This window comes from Cladophialophora immunda (assembly GCF_000835495.1).
Source record: "Cladophialophora immunda strain CBS 83496 unplaced genomic scaffold supercont1.5, whole genome shotgun sequence".
NCBI classification, from domain to species: domain Eukaryota; kingdom Fungi; phylum Ascomycota; class Eurotiomycetes; order Chaetothyriales; family Herpotrichiellaceae; genus Cladophialophora; species Cladophialophora immunda.
This window is the reverse complement of record NW_015622545.1, coordinates 685484-704972: the sequence shown is the minus strand read 5'-3', so window position 1 is coordinate 704972 and position 19489 is coordinate 685484. Positions and strand designations below refer to the sequence as shown.

Here is a 19489-nt window from a genome sequence, read left to right as displayed (position 1 = left end):
TGGTACGAGGAAGACCTCTTTCCATTAGATAGACAGTCTATAAACAACAATATCTGGAGCCGTTTGAAACATCCATCCTCAGGGAGTCGGATAAACAAAGATCTTGACAACTACCACCGCGACATTGCTGGCAGCAACGGACATTCCACCACGTCCCGTATCCAAGGGAAGCTAGGGCTCTCTCTAGGATTTGGCAGCTCCAGCATACCAGAGGACAGTTCACTTCGCCGTTTCACCGAAGGATGGCAACATTGGCCATGTTGGCCCTTGATGTAGTTCGTCTTGGAGACAGGCTGATAGATGGAGTTCGACATCGGAGGAACTGACGGCTCTTCCATCAGTTCTTAGAGGCAGGCTGCCGGGTTCTCTGATCTACCCATTCAGTCAAGCCACGGGTCGGTAGTTCTCGCACTCTCCCTGGAGAATCGATGCTGGTGGTAGGGTAAATGTGGATTCATCTATGGCCACCAGGCCACAACTTACAGAGCGCGGCCCGTCCAGCCCTCGCTCTTTGGCGATTCCGGTTCCAAGTACAGGCGACGGTTGTCTCGTTTTCCCTGGTCACTGTGACATCCCAACTGCACATGAGAAGGCGGCCAAGCATGTCCTCAACGGGGCCGACAACGCCTGAAGCCAGCCGGCTATATCTCCTGCGACATGTCCGCGACCTCACCGGGGTTTGCTTAAGACTATGGCAATCGGCCTCCACACCAGTCCAAAATCCGATCAATGCCGAAGTGAACGTCTGCCTTCCAAGAGGAGGAAGAGAGTATTGCTGATTGCTTGTGCAGATATAACGGATTAGCAGTGCGAGTATTTTACCATCTCGTCGCCGCCCTTGTAACGGCCACCTGAAGGATTGGCGGTACAGCAAGCAGCTCTGTCGTCGCACAAACACCTTGCCATAGATATCCGCACCGAACAACACGAAACAGTTCTGAGGATTGATCTGACAAGCAGTAGTAGTGTATTCTCAGTAAGCTGGATACCATCCGGATGTTTCCCAGTCAATGATCCCGGCAATCTGGTCTCCTCGCACTTCTATATTGAGGCCGCTTCGATCACCATGCATTGAAGACGATGGCAATTTCGCCTTTCGCACCCGGAATATCTCCGCCGGAAGCACGTTCGTTGGCCCTGATATCCTCACCTGCGACGACTCCATCTCGTGCGATCGTGAGCTTCACCAGCGTGATTTGGGTCAGTCGGATCCTCAACTGGGAAACTTTCTGCTGGTTGATGCGAAACTCATGGCTGCTGACTTCGAGTGGGCGGAATTCGATCTCTCCGCTGAGAGGAAAGAGTTGTGTCTCAAAACCAAACGTCGAGGAAATGGCGGATAGCCATCAAAGCCTAGAGATATCGGAGGGGAGTGATGGAAACCTGGTGCTTGGCCGCCCTTTTGAACGCCCACTGAGCCCTGTAAGTCGTGCTCAGTGCTGTACCACAATCCCTTGACTGATTGATCGCCGGGCCTGAGGGCACTTTGGCACCCGCACGCAGAGTCCCAGCTCCATCAGCCACAACTTTACATCGAAGCTCATGCCCGTTCTGCCATTCATCTCGGCTCAAGGGACTCTCTGAGGAAGAATTCGTCGATGGTTCCGAAGCTGTCTGGACCCGACGTGCCCAGGTTTTCGAAAGTGGAGTGGAACACATGGAAGAGGACTGGATTGTCCTGCCGTACATGACACTCGCTTCTCTGAACCATGCCGAGTGCCTCAATCTTCATCAAATATGCTGGCCGGCGAGATTAGGGCAAGTCCCGTCTTTTGAAGCCCTCGTGCAAGTTCCAAATACTTTGTGGAAAACGTCCAACCAAAGACACCGGCACATTTCTCTCGCCCTTGTCCCTTGAAAGCCCGAAGTCTTGTGTGCCAGTAACACGTCACGCGGTGTCTTGCTGAAGAGTCCTCTAGACCAAGCATCAAACCCGTCAATCTGCTGACTCGTGGCTCCAAGGTCCTCCCTCCTTTGAGCTGGCACAGTACCCATTCTGCACCTGCTTCGCCCTTGGTGATCGTCGAGGACAACCTATACATCAACGGCAAGCGCATCCACGAAGCCCATAATGGAGCCAACCGTTTCTAGAGCCTATGTCCTCGAAAGATTCAGTATGGGTGGGCAGTGGCGGGCTCCGTCCTGAGCGTTTGTGTCATCCCCCCCTCCCCGCTATGGTGGACGGGACACCCAGCTTCAACACCCGCATATCAAGAACATGCAACTGGTTCTGCGAGATGGCACGATACATTTCCTCTTGACGATGCATGACGGCGCCCACGCTGTTATGCCCGAACTCTTCCGGCCGGCGTAGCGGAGCCATCATAGCAAATGGAATCAGGACTGCGTGGCTTGTTTTTGAATAATCCGGGGAACCAGGCTTAATCGCCGAACGGCCGGGTCGGGAGGCCGTCATCCTGTCATCCTTGAACACACAGTTTTGATTTCGAAGCATCGCGCACTCGCAGATGCGGAGGGCGTCGGCCAGGGTCTGACGCCGGCTTTCCCGGCTTTTGTTGGATTCTCCGCCTCACACCTATTCTTGCCTGATGCTTTGTCGACAATTCCTTGCATGACGCCCGACTGACAGCCCTGCACCCCACTGGGCAACCATAGGGCGGTCGAAGTCTGGCCTAGGTGGAAACCCACTCGCTTGGTTGTTCCTTGCAGGAGGGAAGAAGGTTTCGTCGAGCCCGAGAGGTGAATCCAGACCCCCTCACTCTGGGCCCAGCATTTTCAGGTGTTGCCATTGCCACTAAAAGGACATGTCTTAGTTCATCATCAGTCCAAAAGGCGCCATATGTAGGCTGGACAACGTTGCCAAGGTCGGGTTTGCTGTCACTTCGCAGCAGATGGTTCTGAACTCCTCCCTGGAACTAACCGTTGGAGTCTCTTTGAAATGTGGTATTCCATGGATGAGCACAGCGCCATAGCGTGGATCACCATAGAAGAATTTGAGAGGACATCAACAGCCGTTTCATGTGTTTGGGGGGCGTAGACTCTGACGTGAATAGCTGAAAAAGATGGACAAGGTTGGACAAGGCTGAGCGAGGCTGAACGAGGCTGAAAGAGGCTGGACAAGGCTGGACAAGGCTGTTTGTACACTATCAACAGCATCGCAAAAATGCCACAGTGCTCGTAAACCTCACAGACTTTTCTCTCTAGTAGCGTCTCTTCCCGGTCCCTCTTAGAGAGTTCATGATTGTTGTCAAGAACAAATGCTCGCCATGCCACTTTTCGGCAGAATCGCTCTGAGTGAGGAAGCATAAAAAAACAGGGCAATAATGTTGCAACGACTTCTTCGGCATCACAATCTTGAGCCCGCTTCATTTGACGGTCGTGAACAGACGTGTGCGCACATATTGGAGTGTGAACGGTTCGAGTGACGGCCATAGACAGTGATTCTACGCTGTTTAAGTCCTTGCGGGTTGTTATCTAACATCGCTTCATCCTAGCGAGGCCGAACAAGCAAGAGTCACGGTTGGACTCGATTTCACTAAACGCTGATGCAGGAGACCGCCAACTGGACCTCAAACTTCACTCTCACCAGAGGACTGTATAAAAATATATGTTTGAGAACGTCTCGAAGATAACCCCACAGAGCCGGAGAAATTCTGGCGCCTGGACGAACCCGTCGAGTGCATTGGAGTTCATCCATCCTCGCGTCCTCGTCAGGATCAAAAAGCGCCGGCCCTATAACTCAACAACAAATTGATGCCGGCACTGGTGGATCATGCGAAGCACGAGATAAAGCGATATGTCGAGCCCGTGAAACAGCGCAACAGAGGGAGGCGTACCGCTGGCCTCGAAGGATCAAGGACGCATGGGGTCGGATCATCGGCCTGCGAGTGCGAGCAACGAGAGACCAGTCCGTATCGCCAAGAACAAGACGGTATGACTTGCCCAAGAAGTTGCTTGGTGACTGCTCAATCATCATCAAGAATGAGGAAGAAGCGGAACATGTCGCGAGGGAGTTGTGTGAGCAAAGGAAGCGACGAAAGATGGCTGCGGAGAGAATGACGGCCACGAGGCCCGCTCGCGTGTCCTTGCGCAGGCAAATTTCCAGAAGAGAATCTCGAAATTGGACAAAGCAAACAGGGTTCATCACGCCGCACCCGGCCAACTCTTCGGTCCTGAAGCCAACACCCAGGTCCCTCTCGCCCAGTGTCAAGGTGTCAATTCTTGTAGGATGCCATGTGAACGTCGCCCACCTCTTGACAATCTCTTCCCAGCTAGCCGTAGTCATCATTACCCGTAGTCATTGTAAGCATGGTCATCTCGGGTGGAGGGGTCGTTTGGCGCCAGTCGATTGGCTGGAAGCTGGTCTGCCCGTTAGGGTGACCATCAAAAGAGGCATATGTGAAGTCACAACCGCATGCTAGGAGGCATCGCGTCTCAAGCTTCGTCCGACGAGGCGTCTGGGGAATTGAGCAAAGGAAGTTGCAAGCACACGGAACATGGCTGGAGATTATCGAGGAATCTGAACATCATCCCAATCCGCAGTTGCTTGGACGACTAGAGTTGACGTCACACGGCAACAAACAAAAGCGGCATGCCAGGGCAATTCCCCGCACCGGTTCCCCGTATTCCTCAAAATGCCCAGCGGCCAAATCAAGGTCGAGTTGAGATCTGGGTGCGTGGTTTTCTTCTGCCACCGTAGGCTGCTGATGTCCAGAATTCCCTCTTGCTCACGTGTCGGCCTTCTCCTTCCGCACCACTCACTGTGGACACTGATCAGGGAGTTTGAGCGCTTCTGGATTCCGTCCCCACGCCGATAACGCACCTTTCTCGTCCCGACCCTATCACACAAGAGGAGTCAATTTGCGTCCGTCAAAAGCCTCGCAACCCTGCCTTGCCTCACGACAGAGTCGATCTCGGTGGGAATGCAACCTTTCGGTGATAGACACCAATTCCAAATGTCATAGGCGGTCGATATGCTAAGAAATATCTCATGCACAACGCCACGTGGAGTCGCAAGGGGCATAGAGGACCACAGCCGCGGACGGCTGAAAAGAGTCCAGAATCAAAGAAAGATATGTATTGCTCCCTACCCTCTGGGCATCCTCTCAGCACTGTAGAGTGCCTCACACGAGTCTCTGAAGAGCTTCAGAGAATTCGTGAAGCGCCTCCGCGTTCCAGCGATCCGACGACCAGGAGGACCCCGAGCTTGGTGTCCGCTGTGACCGTTGAAGAGGCCGCCTATGGGAAATCAGAGGAAGTGTGGGGTAGTCACTAAAGAGTAAGGAGATATGTCAACGGTCAAACGGGCATGTGATGCCACGGGCACTGAGTCGACAACATCTTCCACGGGCAGCGGAAACGTACACCAGCTGGCTTGGGACCCAGTGAAGTCAGATTCCTCGCTCAGCACGTGATACATAGTAACCTCTGCTCTTGCGATATTGTCGCAATGAAGATGGGAGCACTGAGAAGCATCAGATAACTTGACATCTGGAGATTGGCTGAGAAATGTCAGCCCTGAAGAAAGAACAGCCTGTCCCTGACCCGACCCGTCAAGTTACCTGGTAGTGAGCAATAACAATATAATAACCGGGGGAGAGTCAACACTGGTATAAATAGCCGTGTTTCTGATGTCCCGCTAAGCAGTCGACACAACCCATGTCCCAGACCCGAATTCCGACCTCAGAAGCGCAGGTCACGGGGGTGCCCCGACAACAGAGCCATTCCATAGTTGTCCAGACGGCCATTCCACACCAGTTCTCCAATCGCACGCCTTCCCCGGCCACGTTACTGCGTCATCAGGAATGCTTTGTCTTCCTCCTTCATTGTCAAATCCAACTGGAATTTCGATGTAGATTGCGATTGGAGGGCATTGGGCCGGAGCCTGGGTGATCATTGTCATGTGAAGTATGCCAGTCTTCTGTCTTGGTGGCATCAAGTGTCAACACCCCCATACTATCCAGTTCTGATTGCCTTGAACATATCGACCAGCTCCCGAGTGCGGGTTTCTGGGCAGAAGCAATCTGGCAGGAGGCGTTCCAGAGAACGAGAGGCGTCGAGATGGTGAGAGTGGCGGGATCAGTAGTCGCAGTCTCATCGCGCTCAAGTCATGCGAGAAGAGGTCTATCTGTTTTCCTTTGTATCTCCTGTTCGCAGACAGCCCGGATCGAGGGTCCAGGCCTCGTCGAATCCTTTGTTCACTGCATTCCAAGCATCCTGACGCGGCCTTAGATCCCACCAGTAGGGGACCAAGCGTAGCCTCTCGATCGACTTGTCGCCGCATTCAAATTGGTGGTCTAGGCCGCGTCAGACAAAGAGCCATCTATCCAAGCACGAGTCTGCAAGTGTTATCGAGATACTCTAGCCGATCTCTCACCGACGGGGGAGCGAGAGACTGTCGTCAAACTGGGCATGGCACTCGAACTTGGACGATGGGGTGATTTGGAGGCCCTCTTGCTGTGCCCTACTCACGCTTCGAAGGCAAGTACTTCCCACCCATCCATTCCGAGAGACGGCTTGGGGTGGATAATAAAGTTCACCGGAGCGAGTTCAAGTCTCTCGGTCTGCGCCCTTGAGGCTGCCAGAAGTGTAAATATCGAAGAAACATGGACCTCGTTTGCATTGGACACTGTGAGATTCCTAACATTGGGGGATCAACCACCCAGCTATGCTCGAGAACTAGGTTGAATTTCCCATCGCAGTCGCCAGGTCATTCACCGCCCTCTCGTTCCGGTTGCATCTTCCTTGCACCAGGACTGGTGAGAACGGCCTCCGCCGCCCTCACTCGGGCGCTTGGACAGAGTCCATATGCACTATTGAATCCTCGCCGCGCGCACGCATGCGGAAACTTACCAAATAAGAGACAAAAAGAGACTTTGGCTCTTCACTCGCACTATCTCACTCCACATTGTTTCAATCCTTGCCTCCAAAGGAGTGGACAGTCAGTCCGACCTTGTCTGTTCGCTTGCAGATATTCTCCTTCGGGTTGGGTATTTAACCCGAGTTCCTGACTTGTTTTCTCCTATTCCACGCTAGCACTTCTCCATGACGCTCCTCTCACCCAAAATACGTTATTGTTCCTATCGACAGCAACCTCATTGATAGCACAGACATCATGTCGAATCCATCGAGCGAAAACCCGGAACTGGAGTTGACGGATGAATTACGGCGAGAGTTTCTAGAATTCAGAGCGAGGATGGATCACTGGGACTTTGATAGATCAACAGGTAAAACTCCGCTTGGAAACTCGAATGAATGTGGCTCACACCAATATAGGCGAAAGCCCATGGCAAGAGATGGGCCGTTTTTGGTCACGTAAAAAAGAATTGCTTAGGTGGAATTGGGATCAAGATCCTAAAGAACCAGGTAGCACCGCATTCATCGAAGAACAGTCTTATGCTCGGCTCATGGCTTCAAGATTAATTCCGACCGATTTTTGCGAATGGATCAAGCATATTGATATCTGGGACCCGAAGCAGGTTGATGATATGGAACTGAACATACACCACACCTTTGAGCGCCCCTCTAACAACTCCTTGGATGACGATCCCAACAGAGATAAGACTCCGATTATCCCATTCCCGCTGTTCAAGTGTGGAAACAGGTATTTCTATTTCGATCAGTGTCGAGACAAGGGTCGAGAGTACCGCTGGTGGCCCTGGTTCGCTGAATCGAGGGATGATGAAACGGAGTATGACGAAACTGAGGATAAGATAACGAACGCAAGGTGGATCAAGTTTGACCCACCCATCACTATTCCGCGACATCTCCAGAAACCCGAGGACACAGAACACAGCTCAAGCTTAAGTTATGGCTTAAGGGTCAGCCAAATCTGCAGCGGCGTTCGAGACGATATGGATGGATACTCTCCCTGGCAATGGCTCTGGCCAATTCCATTTGACATCCTGCTTCATCCTGCCGACAAGAGTTTTTGGATAGTCTTCGACCCCGACCCCGATATTGACATGGTAGAAGCCGAGAATGGGGGGCGAGAATACTATTTGAGGACATACGATGATTCTGGTGTGTGGCGACGCATTGGATCCGAAGACCCTGTTGCAGTTTGGCGCCTGTCACTCTCTGACATGCAAAGCATCGCACAACGCCGCTCTTATGCTGGTGGACGTGTCAGCAAGGTCAATCCAGAAGACAAGGAGAGCCCCAGACCACAAGTGATCGTGGACGGCCGTGATCCTATTTGGAACTCGTGGGACGATGCACGACCAGAGAGGTATTCGGCTACGGTACGTGGCTTGAAGAAGTATCGAGATAAGCTTTTGCAGTCAGGTGTGTTGGCTGGTGAAGATTCCAACGATCCACGGACGCTCCAAACAGGACCAAGCGATCCACCAACCAACTAGGTCCACAGGGGTCCTGTAATTTGATAGACGGTTGGAAGCAAATGCGAGAGAAAAGACAAGGGGAGGTCACGTCGGGGGAGGCCGATAATATTGATCGCGGTCGCGGTGATCCGCTTGTGCAGCCGCGTGAAGCTGATGAGATGGTTTTGAGAGTATATCTGAGGAAGGGGCGCGGGGAGGATGCCCGAGAGAGTTCGTTAAGTGTTTCATTCGGGTATTGACTTATTCCTTTTTTTCCCTTTTTTTTCCATTCCGCGAGAGTCGAGTGTCATTGCTATTCACATGGCGGAGAAAAAGAAACCGAGAGCGCGGTGCTGTTGGTCGAGCGTGTTCCTCGCCATCTTAGGGCTAGGCAATAATTACAGTGAAGACAGAGCAAGATGCGGAGTATATATCTAAATTCGAATGTATGGATTACAAGTCGAGCGATTGGGAGGAAAGGTGGCCTGGGGACGAGGAAGCGGGTTGCATTGATTGGAGTTCATATCACGTGATACCAAAGCTGTGAATTAGGTTAATATGGGACTAGATCAATATGGGACTAGATCAGAATTTGATGGAGTTCGTCGTTGAGGCTGTTTCTCAGCTTCACGACAAACACTCAGAGACTTTGGCAAATCAGGGTCAGCTTGAGGAGCTGCTGATTTTCGTCAATGTAACAAGAATGTTGAAAAATTGACAGATTTCCACCCTACCCTGTTAGGTCTTCAATTTGAGAGCTCGTCTGGGCAACCGCGCCGAGTCGCTGCTCTCTCCCTCTCCAGACGTCGGACTCCCTCCTCTTTATTTCTCTCCCTATTCGCAACAACTCTTCGTCTCTCTCGCCTCCCCTCTTCCTCCTATACCATCTACCTCTGCCTAGAAACAAGGCTCGGCCCTCGCATTCATCTCCCACTACCCTCTTGACACACGACACCTCATTAGCAGCCCCGGACCGACTCCCAGGTAAAGAGGTGGGTGGTGGTGTTGCTGCAAGCACACGCTTTTGTCGGATTGGGTGAGAAAAGACCATATTGAATCTTGGACGTGTCAGGATTCCGTCAAGTTCGTCGACTTCGAGGACGTTTCCAGTGATCATGGCTCAATCTGTGGGATATTCACATCACGCTGGCCAGCGGCGAGAGATGTCACCACGCAGAACGATTCTCTTGAGTTCGGAGTAGAACGCCCGTGCTGGATCAAGTTGGTCATCAAAATATGCGTTCGATAGGGGCCCTTCAGACTCAGAAATGCACATGAGTCGAGCTACCATCCTGAGCTCAACAAGTCGGTGGAACAGCGATGCATCAGGTGCGCAGAACAACTCCAGGACAGCTGCTGGGATAAATCATAGGCGTCAATTTGTGGTTGGAGTTGACAGTGGCCCGCCATGAGAGTGAAATGCAACAGGGATGGCAACATTGTCGCCTAGGCGCATCCTTTGAACATTCCTCCAACTTCTCTGCCCAACAGGACTTTTGACAAAAGACTCCGGAACAGACGTCGTCTTCGATCCACTCGTCGCTCCCACGACGTTCACAGATCGGAGATATCTGAGCTCGAGCTGTGATCACAGCCTTCCGATCTGGTCTCCGTGATGCTGATGGCGTTTTGATACACGAATGAATCGGTCAGTCTCCCTTCCATCCAGTCACGCGGATGACACAGTTGTTGGCGGGTCAACTTGTTGCGCTTCGTCGCAACGGCACTTTCCAAGGTGTTTCTCCTGCAAATGGATGTCGTCTTCGGCACAGTTCAGGGCCGAATTGGATTTTTGGCCGGGTTTCTTGTCTTGCTGGTCACCCCAACGATACAAGACAAAGCATTTGCGACACGGATTACATGCTTTGAAAGACTTTTCTGCCTCGCCATAGCAGAGGCTATATGCGCGCAGCTTCCCTTTGTGGACGAGTGCCATGAAGTCTGCATTCTTTCCCTGCTGAGAATCCAACCTGTGAACGAGTGCCTCGATGTCTGCATCATTCCCTCCCTCAGCAACCACGAGAGCATCTAGGCCTTGCGTTTTGGCTTCCACTTCTTTGTAGTGGTCCTCATTTTGGCTCCGTCCGCCAGGTCGGCCAAGTCGGTCAAGTCGCATATCTTTGAAGTTGTTGTCCATCACACGAAAAGGATACCATCGCGACTTGCACTCCCCAAAGATGACTCTCTCGCCATCAGCGTATACGGCGATGGTGGCAGGAAGGCCCGTGGCCGAGCGGCCCTCTTTTTCTGGCAATCCTAGCTCAAACTTACTGAGCATGTCACGGATTCCAGCTAGACGATTCTGGGTCAGCAAAATTCCTTCTTTGAATCCAATGACACGAAGGGTTCTCACCGAGATCTCTTGGAGGGTTTTCCATGGACTGATACTCCAACTGAAGCAGAAGCCATATTGCCGAAACGTCGGGAACGTCCCATTTTTTTTTCCCCCAGGTGGAAATGCATGTCTATGGCGTGAATTTGCTTCTTCAACTCTTCCAAGGAGTTCTCCAAGTTTTTCGTCGCTGTTTTGGAAACGACACAGTTGTCATTGGGCTTGAACTGGCCTTTCCAGAAGGTTAGGCCATCGTGGACGAAGCCAAGTTTGTTCAAGAGGGATTGAAACAACCTAGGTTTGGTGGTATAACGGTACCCGCCGCTCTTCTGCTTTTCGGCAATCCTGGACATACCAGAAGCTATTGCTTGGGCAGATTTCAAACGATCCAGACCCATACGCTCTTGTTTTTCTTCTTTTCTCTGGCTTTTGGATCCCGGATCCGTGATTTGATTGAGTGCCCATATTTCAGAGACTTCCAGGGTTTTTGTATGGAAGCATGCCATGCCGACTGAATGACTCTGACGTATTCTCTGTTTTTGGGCTCGAGGGGGTGGATGAGAGGTTGGTATGTATGAAGCTTTTGGTTTCGAGAACACTCAGGTACAAAGGCCAAAGGGAAGATTGCAAGCCTCGAAGGGGACTGCAGAACGAGGTGTGTCAAGGAAGTTGGTACTGCCCTGCCCAGGCTCTTCTATATGTGTCGCCATCACAAACAGAGGCAGGGCAGTTTCTCTTTACTCGCGGGAGCAATTGTCTTCCCAGCTTGTCTATGGCTCTTTGTGCTGCTTCAGAGCGTGTCTCAACACGCACAAGGGCCTTCTGACAATCCAAATCCCAGACACATCTGCGGCTCGCGCTGGGAGAGACAAACACCAAAGCACCCCGACCCCGGCGGGTCCATACTCGCCGCCCCGGGCGTTGCATCTCCTCTTGCGCAAATCCAGCCCAAATGGCCCCAGGGGGCAGAGGAAGTTGGAAACGAGGTCTTTCGGCATTGCAGCCTCGTCTCACACGTGTTTCTCGGTGTGGCCCAAACATGGGCCGTAAGGAAGTAAGTCAGTGCAAGGAATTCCTTTGTTTATTGTCTGCAGACCACAATCGAGGTACTTCATTCGCGGCGATTCCTTGTCCCCAGGCACAGTGATAGTGTGCATAGGCTGCGCCATTGCCGCAAGGTCATTGATTGTGTCTTGGTGTTTCTTTGTCGAACTTGGCACCCGCCTCTAATGTCTTTCGCACAGTCATCCTATGGCTGGGACAAAGACAGAGGGGGTTCGTTTTTGACCGCATGTGAAGATAAAGAATCAGGGGGATGGGGTGCGGAAATGGTGAGACCACGAATCAATGGTTTTTGTTGTTTCTTTGTTTTGGGATTGAGTACTGAGGAAAGGGTACGTTCGTTGTCTAGTAGTCCGAGGAAACGGTGAGAAGCAAGGCTGCGATTATAGTGGAGCCCCCTTTTTCTTCCCATTCTCATCAGCTCATCCATACACCCGATTGGTCACGGTGCATCTCATAGCCCCGATTGGCTAGACCACCCTCCTGGACACTTGGGCAAACCGAGAAAGTTCCTCCGCGGCCAGGGTAGCGGGCTGTAGCGATACTCGCCTCGATTATAAAGGCTCGCTCATGAGTTGACTGTCCAAACCACGGCCACCGGGACTTGCAGGAAGGCCCCCTTCCTCCCCCTCCCAAACACCATTTACGCCGGAGGAGACACTCGGGGTTCACCAGCTTGGAGCACGCGTGACTGTAACCGGACTGTAACATGACACACGCCATATCCGTACGTAGTATATCGCCATCTCCCGCACGCCGTGCGCATAGATGCATATACACATTACCCGCAACGCGTTTGGCCGGTTCCGCTCGGGAGTTCGCATATGCGATGCTGAGGAAGAGATCGCGAGAGAAGGACCAGATCCTGATCCCCATTCCTCCCTCAACTAGACTGGTTGATTCGAAGCATGTCCCTTGAGCCCTACTTTGAACGACGTCAATAATGGACACATACATCCCAGCTCTTTTCTGAGGAGGTTTAAGGGCCAGAAATAGGATGGCTTGAAGTTTCAGGACAACACCACCACCACACTCCTCTGCCTTTTACCAAGAAAAGGCTCTGGAAGCCTGATCCGAGAGAAAGCTGAGCGACGGACATCGCACGGAGGGGCCCTTCATGACGTCGTACATACCTATATGCATACATACATGCTTTGGCATAGACCCCTCGAGGCAGGTTTACCGTTCTCGGCCCACCACCGCGACAAACCATATGAACAACGAGGAAGGGACGTGACGATGCCGCTTACACAACACTTCGAGGGTGCCGCCACAATGGCTCGTGATACTTGATCAATATCACGGGTATTTCTGACGAAGCGAGCGGGAGTCCGAATTCCACTCGAGGGTGTGGGAGGGATCGACGGCCGTTGCGGCGGGGGGTTTGTACTACCCTCGCCTGCATTGAAATCCTCCCCACCCCCCCCCCCTCTTCTCGCGGCCTGAAAGAACGTCTCGCACCCAGTTTTGCTCCACTCTTTCTACGGGAATCTCTACGTCGCAGGACTAGGTGTCTAGAGGCCGCCGCGACGCAGGCTGATTCGCACCCGTCTTGGGTTCTTCCTGCCGAGTGTCTTTGGGCAGCCCAGAGCGTGGGCAGCCCAGAGCGGGAAGGTGGAAAAGGTGGCGATGAGACACGACGCGTACTCTGCCTCTGGAAAACCGGCTGCGGTGAACCTCGGCGCGTCGCATGTCTCGAACCCCGGTGCCCCGGACTCCTGCCTGACACGACTCCTTCGCAGGTATCCTTGCCGTGGATCTCGGATTGGCAACGTTTCAATGTGGCTACGGCTTGGAACGATGGGCGTCGGCATCTGCGAGCTTATCCATGGGGTGCCGTTTGCATGAGCGTCGGGGCAACCAAGTCTCAGCTGCCCCGCGGCAACGGTTCGTCAAGGTCACAAAGAACGCCTGGGGTTCGGCGACGAGGATGGAGCAGTGGGAGTCGTAGAGCCGTTGCTATTGCATTCGCGGGTTTGATTGGATCTGGGGTTTGCCATAGTCAGCATATTACTATTTGATTCTTAGATTGTTGATCCAGCAACGCTGAAATCACGATATCTTTAAACTTGCTGCCTAAATCCGGAATGTAAAGTCAATCTCGTTTATGAAACAGTGATCTGATGGCACCGTCCAAGCCTCTAGTTGGCAGCCTATCGCCGCGGAACATAGAGAGCAGGGCGATGTCCTAGATGAACTAAAGCATACTCCGAACGCGGCCGCCGGCTATAGCATGCTGCCCGTACGTGCATTGTATGGGTTTTTCGACCAGGACTGGTACCTTGTTGTCAAAAATCAGGTGTGAAGGCATCGCCACATTCGGAGGTGAGTGGTCAAGACGTTGACTCGGTACATGGCCGTCATCCTTCCACAGCTTTCTCCCCGTTGTCCAAGGATCCAAACCATTTCTAACTACGCTGAAGGGCACTGAAGTGCGGAAGATCGGCCCAGCAGAGAATCAAGGTCGGACAAAATGAAAAGGCGAGCAAGTGGGACATCTAAGTCGGACGGAAGCTTGCGAATGTAAGTGATGAGTGGCCGCTACTATTGGAGAGTACTTTCCGTCAACCTGCCATTCAGACCTTGCCGCATTTCACAAGCGAGGCTCGAGGATGCCACGTGCTGAAAGCAGCCGCGAGAGCGCCAGTCCACTGCGCCAGAGCTGAAGTTTGGGAAAGCAATCCCCAAAGCCCGTGACACTGGGAGAAATCCCGTTCGCCAGGCGCTGTCTACAAGGCTCCTGGTCCCAACGACAACCTTGACCGGCCACTGCGCCAATTTCAGAGCCGGGTGTGCCTCCGCGGTCAACTGCTTGTGTGAATTTTGCAGGTGCATATGGTTCGTCTGTGGAGAGGAGCGGCTCATTTCCAAGCTGGTGCTGGCAATGCCGAGATCTGGCGGTTTGCGGTGCCTCTAACGGAAAGTATTGAATTGGATCCCAAGAGCGAGTCAATACAATCGACTCCAAGGCTCGGAGGAGAGAGGGGTGGGAAGGGGGAGTGAGGACGTCTTGTCCATGGCTTCGGTGCCGCTGGAGTCATCCGCAACAGGAATGGCTTCGCAACTCTATATTTGTTAGTGCTTCTGGGTCATATTCTCCTCCAACGCACTCACCTTCAGCAATATCCAAGACCTCACCCACCGCAGCGTGGATCATCCTGTCCTGCAAGTGTTTGAAAGGATGCTGATCGCAGAAGGAAACAAGGCGCGCTCTGGTCGCGCAATCACGTGTCCAGTGTCACATGTCAGCTGTCACACTACGCTTGGGAGGCACCTTCTTGAGCCATTCTTCTCTCCACAACTCTCTTCTTCTTCCACTCTCCTTCTCTCCTTCCTCTTTCTTCTTATGGTATTTTTCCTATGTGCGCATCCATTGTGGTCGAAACAGTCGGCAATCGAGGGCAATGTAGTCCCTCCGCTACTTTTGACGATCATCGTTCCTGTCCGCCATCATGTAAACCCTGAATCGCTGATAATTACTAGGCATACCGGTGCCCAACATTATTAATGAGAAAAGGAAGCTTACATTTTAATTATGGAGGGCCGTGGGATGAGCGTATCCAGGTCGATAGTCATGGGAGTATTAGAATGCGCTACGCTGGTTGGAACTACTCAATACAGATGGTAGATGCTGAAGATACTACGGGATCGCGGGTGCGAGCATTTGATTTTGGCAGCATCTGACCGTGTAAGTAGAATGTGTGGTGGTGCGTGAAACCCCTGCCGCGAGTCTTCGTTCCCTGCACGCTTCCGAAAAGCGTCTCGAGCCAGATCACGGAACAGTCCAAGCGTGCTCTTCCGCGGAGGGAATTTCTCTTGTATGATATCAGGCGTGGATGATGGCCTCTGCATTGGACATGATTGTTGTTCCTTCGGAGCAAGGGGAGGAAGTTGGCTAAGCACTGTCGCGGCATGGAAGGCGAGGAGGGGGTTTCATCATCCATCCGGCTTGGAAAACCCTTGTCCCGACCGTTACCGGGCATCAATTGGTGACAGCAGATGGGGACTTGGGTCTCCCGACAACCATCGTTGCTCGCCAAAGACAGACCAGAGGGGTTCTCGAGAATTGTGACAGATCTGTCGCCACTGATTGAGCGACGGCGAGTTGAAAGGAACTTTCTCTGCTAGATTCGAGCCAATGCAAGGCAGAGGATTCAACGCGCTTCGATGTCTCTGGCCACATTGACGTGCGTGGAAAGGGTCAGAGGCACTCCGTCGAGGATCGGTGACAGCATGGGATGGTCCCCCTCTATGGCAATTGGCTCCCTGACGATCTCGTCACGGCAGGTGTTTGCGAGAGTCGATCGACAGCCAGAAGCTCGTCAGGCACAGAACACGTCGACATCTCTTTGGGATTCGAGAGAGGCCATTGTCGTGGCGGAGACGAAGGGGCAGTCACGAAGCCGCCTTGTCCGACGACTACGGGCACTTTGTCTTTCTAGACCCACCGTTGTGTCTCCCAGGCCACTTTATCAGAGCCACAGTCCGCTAGGGTTCCGTTGGCAATAAGGAGAGGCTGGCCACTGTGGTACGCCGGACGGTTTGCATCTCGCAAGTCGCAGCTGCCAGCGTCGGTGAGGATGCGCTTGCGCTGGATGTCCCTCCCACAACCTACCGAGTAGAGAGACGCTCACGCAAGGCGAAGTAACAAGTCGTGCTCGGGAGGGAGGACAAACGAGGGGTCAATGGAAGAAGATTGCGTGCATTACAAGTAAATCCACGGCAAAGCGCAGACGAGGCGATCTCTCGAGTTCAGGGTGGTAATCAAAGCATGATCCGATGGGAGAGGCCTCGCGTTATACATACGCTGGGCTGCGAGATTGGGGGATCCCACGCTGTAAGCCGAGGCTGGTCATTGTTGCTCTTCGAGAGTGCAGGCGAATCGAACATGTGACTGATTGGTTGTATGTAGCTGACATAAGTCTCGGTATGGCGGCAGCGGATCTCGCACTGCGCCGAGAGCACCACATTTTTGACAGACGCAGCGTGGCTATCGGGGGTGCCGGAAGCAGGGACAGCGAGCAAGCATACCGAGGTATGTGGAAGGGTGCTCTTTGCCGTGTTTGACCGGGATACCAGGACACGGCACGCAAGTAGGGAGGCTTGCTCTGGATCACATGCCTGGGGAACGAGGAATTTGCTTGCACCGTGCTTACGACAAACAATTACCTATCTAGGTAACGTACATATTTAAACAGGTTTAGGGTATTCTGCAATGTACTCGGTACCGAATACCGAATACCTCGCGGCTAAAATACATTGAGAGGCTGATAGCCCTAGCCAGGTAAGGCTCGCCCCTCGAGAAGCATCTAAGCGGCCGCTTCGTGGGGACAAAGGAAGTCCTGGCTTTATCCGTGAGCCGGAGTGGACCAGAAGAAGGCTTCATCCAACTCGCCTACTTGTTTCCATGTGGCCAACGAAAGCTGAACGCTTCGATCGCCATCCTCGCGGGACTGTTTCTGTTGTACAAATGTGGAAGCGTCGTGAAAAGCAGATCATGTTGCCGTCGTTATCCCTCCCAGCCATGGCAAACTTCAAAATGTGCAGATGGGTTCAGGTTCGTCAGGAAGAGGCGGATAGTCTGGCCTCCGCAAGGACGCAAAGATCTCTGCTTGCTCCCTTGCCTTTCGCTCTGTGGGCAGCAGGACAAGCAAAGACCCAACTTTCTGAGCTGCCCCGGAATGTCTGTAGGTGAAAATGGCGAGCATCAGCACCGAGTTGAGTTCTCGCCGTAGCATCTGGAGTCGGACCCTTCTTCCATCAAGTTGCTCCTGGCAATCTCTCTCCTCTTCCGATTGCAAAGCCGCAGATAGGACCGACAGGGACTGTGGTCTGAGGGGTGACTGCTGGCGGTGATGGCTGTTCCTTCCCTCAAGAGGATTCCCGGCGAAAGTCATGGCAAGTGGCCTCTTCTCGAATACTAGATCTACCGACGATCAGTCCAATCTCCAGTAACAACGGCACCAAGGGAAGATCTCTTACCCGAAGAAGTGTCCATTCTGGCTCTCGCTTAGCGTGCAGATCTGTACGGCCTTGGAGCTATGTTGCCGGCAGCTGTCGGACTATCTGGGGCCAGAAAGAAGCCGAAAAGTCTTGGATTATAGCCAGGTATTAGAGGTGCCTGATCTCTGACAGAACCTCCCACCAGTATCTCCGGGCAAGAGGACTTGGTGAAGTAGATTATCGGGAGGAAGGACTTGGGGGGAGAGGAGACTCTATCCCTGGTGGAATGAAATAAGTAGTCCACGGGGCTCCAGGGGGCTTTCTATCTCCAGGCGGTTCCCAGTACTCAAGCCTCACACGCCCATTCCTTGGTAGCATACCGAAATCTTAGCCGATAGCTTTTGGTAGCTTTGCATGACAGCTGTAAGGTGTTGTAGATGGCAGGCGGTCCTGAGAATGGTGAGATTATGGGTAAAATTAGTGCGTCCTTTCTGATTCGGGATCGCTGATTCCCAGTACAATCTGGCAAACCAACGCTTCTGACGCAGGAAATGGATATCTGGGGGCGCAATGGCCATCTCTGGACCGGAAATGGGAGCTGGCACTTAGGTGGAGAGTTGTTGGTCGGTCATGGGGAGATCGCTCGGACCACCGCCAGTGTACCTCGAGTTCTTGAACGATATTGGCTGAGTGACTGACGTGGAGTCCTGTCAGTTGCAAAGTCACTTCCGCCAAACACTTCGGCACACCCGAGGTTCCTCCATTCCGCGATCCAGTAGTGGCCTTGTAAAGGTATGCAAGCCCCTTGATGGGGACTGGAGGGCCTTCCACAGAAAGACAGAGCCCGGATGCAGAGTAGGAGCGTGATAGAGAGTTGTGGTGTAAGTGCGGAGCAAACAGCGCTCTGGGTGAGAAGAGGTCACCGCGCCCCTGTGGACGCATGTTTGGGCCATATCCCCGCCCACGCATTGACACGCCGAGCAACTAGTCGAAGGAAGTGCTGGGACGCGTCCCGATTTGCCAGGAGTCTCTCAGGTCAGGTGTGGTCGATGCGCAGAGACTTGGACATGCCAGCTTCCGGATCAAGCCCATTCAGTCCTTTCCTGTACGGTGGTCCCCTCCACTCCACAGGGAACATGCTTGCTTGACCTACCACGCCCGCCAGAACCTGTAGAGCCCAGCCAATTTTTAAAGTGAGGCTTGGGAAGTGGCGGTTCAGCCTCGTGAGGGCTGTGATTTCGTCGATCGGTCGGGCCAGCACTGACCATCAATGGCCTTGGGCCGTGGAATGTAGAAGTCGAAAACGGCGTGCGAAACGGGACGTAACGGCAGCATCCATGCTCAATACTGGTAGGCAAGCTCTGTGGACACTTCGATTTGCGGAAGGCCCCTTGCGGCAAATGGCCTGGACGAGGATGTGGTTGACAAGGTGAATGCTCGAAGGTGGCCGCGAGGGCGCAGGGCGTAGACGGTCCGTCTCTACTGAGCCGCCATTGGCCGAGTGTCATTTGACCGTGTCACTGACATAAGCCCCCCGTATCGCCCCCTCTGCCCGCCAACCTGTCAACCAAGCCCACCCAATGTCAACCCTTGCTTCTATCCTTTTGACTTTGCCCTTGATGCTACAGAGCGATGAACTGCAATTTGTCACCCAAGCTCCAGCAGCCTCACGGGAGCCTCCGGCGTGAGCATTGGGCGAATCAAGCGAGGCACCAAGGCTGGCTGACTTGGTCAGTGCGTGGGAACGCAGATCTTGTCCTCAAGCAGCCACAAGAGACATCCCCCTACATCACAGCTACGGACAGAATCAGCCTTCTTCTAGGTGAGGAAGGGGGGGTGAGAATTTCTCTCTCTACAGGAGGCATGTGAA

The 19489-nt window shown here is 53.1% G+C and overlaps 3 protein-coding genes across 3 annotated transcripts; 1 reads left to right on the top strand and 2 right to left on the bottom strand.

Moving 5' to 3' along the window:
• Positions 1–8929: 8929 nt before the first annotated feature.
• PV07_08611 (uncharacterized protein) lies at positions 8930–12088 on the top strand. The gene has a single exon (XM_016395798.1). It carries the CDS (start codon positions 11185–11187, stop codon positions 11662–11664), a length of 480 nt encoding a protein of 159 aa, XP_016245654.1. The 5' UTR covers positions 8930–11184; the 3' UTR covers positions 11665–12088.
• Positions 9952–11120, bottom strand: PV07_08612 (uncharacterized protein; the record flags this gene model as incomplete). The annotated part of the gene is made up of 2 exons (XM_016395799.1): positions 9952–10552; positions 10636–11120. The coding sequence occupies 2 exons, from the start codon at positions 11118–11120 to the stop codon at positions 9952–9954; spliced, it is 1086 nt and encodes a 361-aa protein (XP_016245655.1).
• Positions 12089–17022: 4934 nt separating the features above from the next.
• Positions 17023–17694, bottom strand: PV07_08610 (uncharacterized protein). The gene is made up of 2 exons (XM_016395797.1): positions 17659–17694; positions 17023–17602 (listed from the first exon to the last, which is right to left on the bottom strand). The coding sequence occupies exons 1-2, from the start codon at positions 17672–17674 to the stop codon at positions 17211–17213; spliced, it is 408 nt and encodes a 135-aa protein (XP_016245653.1). The 5' UTR covers positions 17675–17694; the 3' UTR covers positions 17023–17210.
• Positions 17695–19489: the final 1795 nt, after the last annotated feature.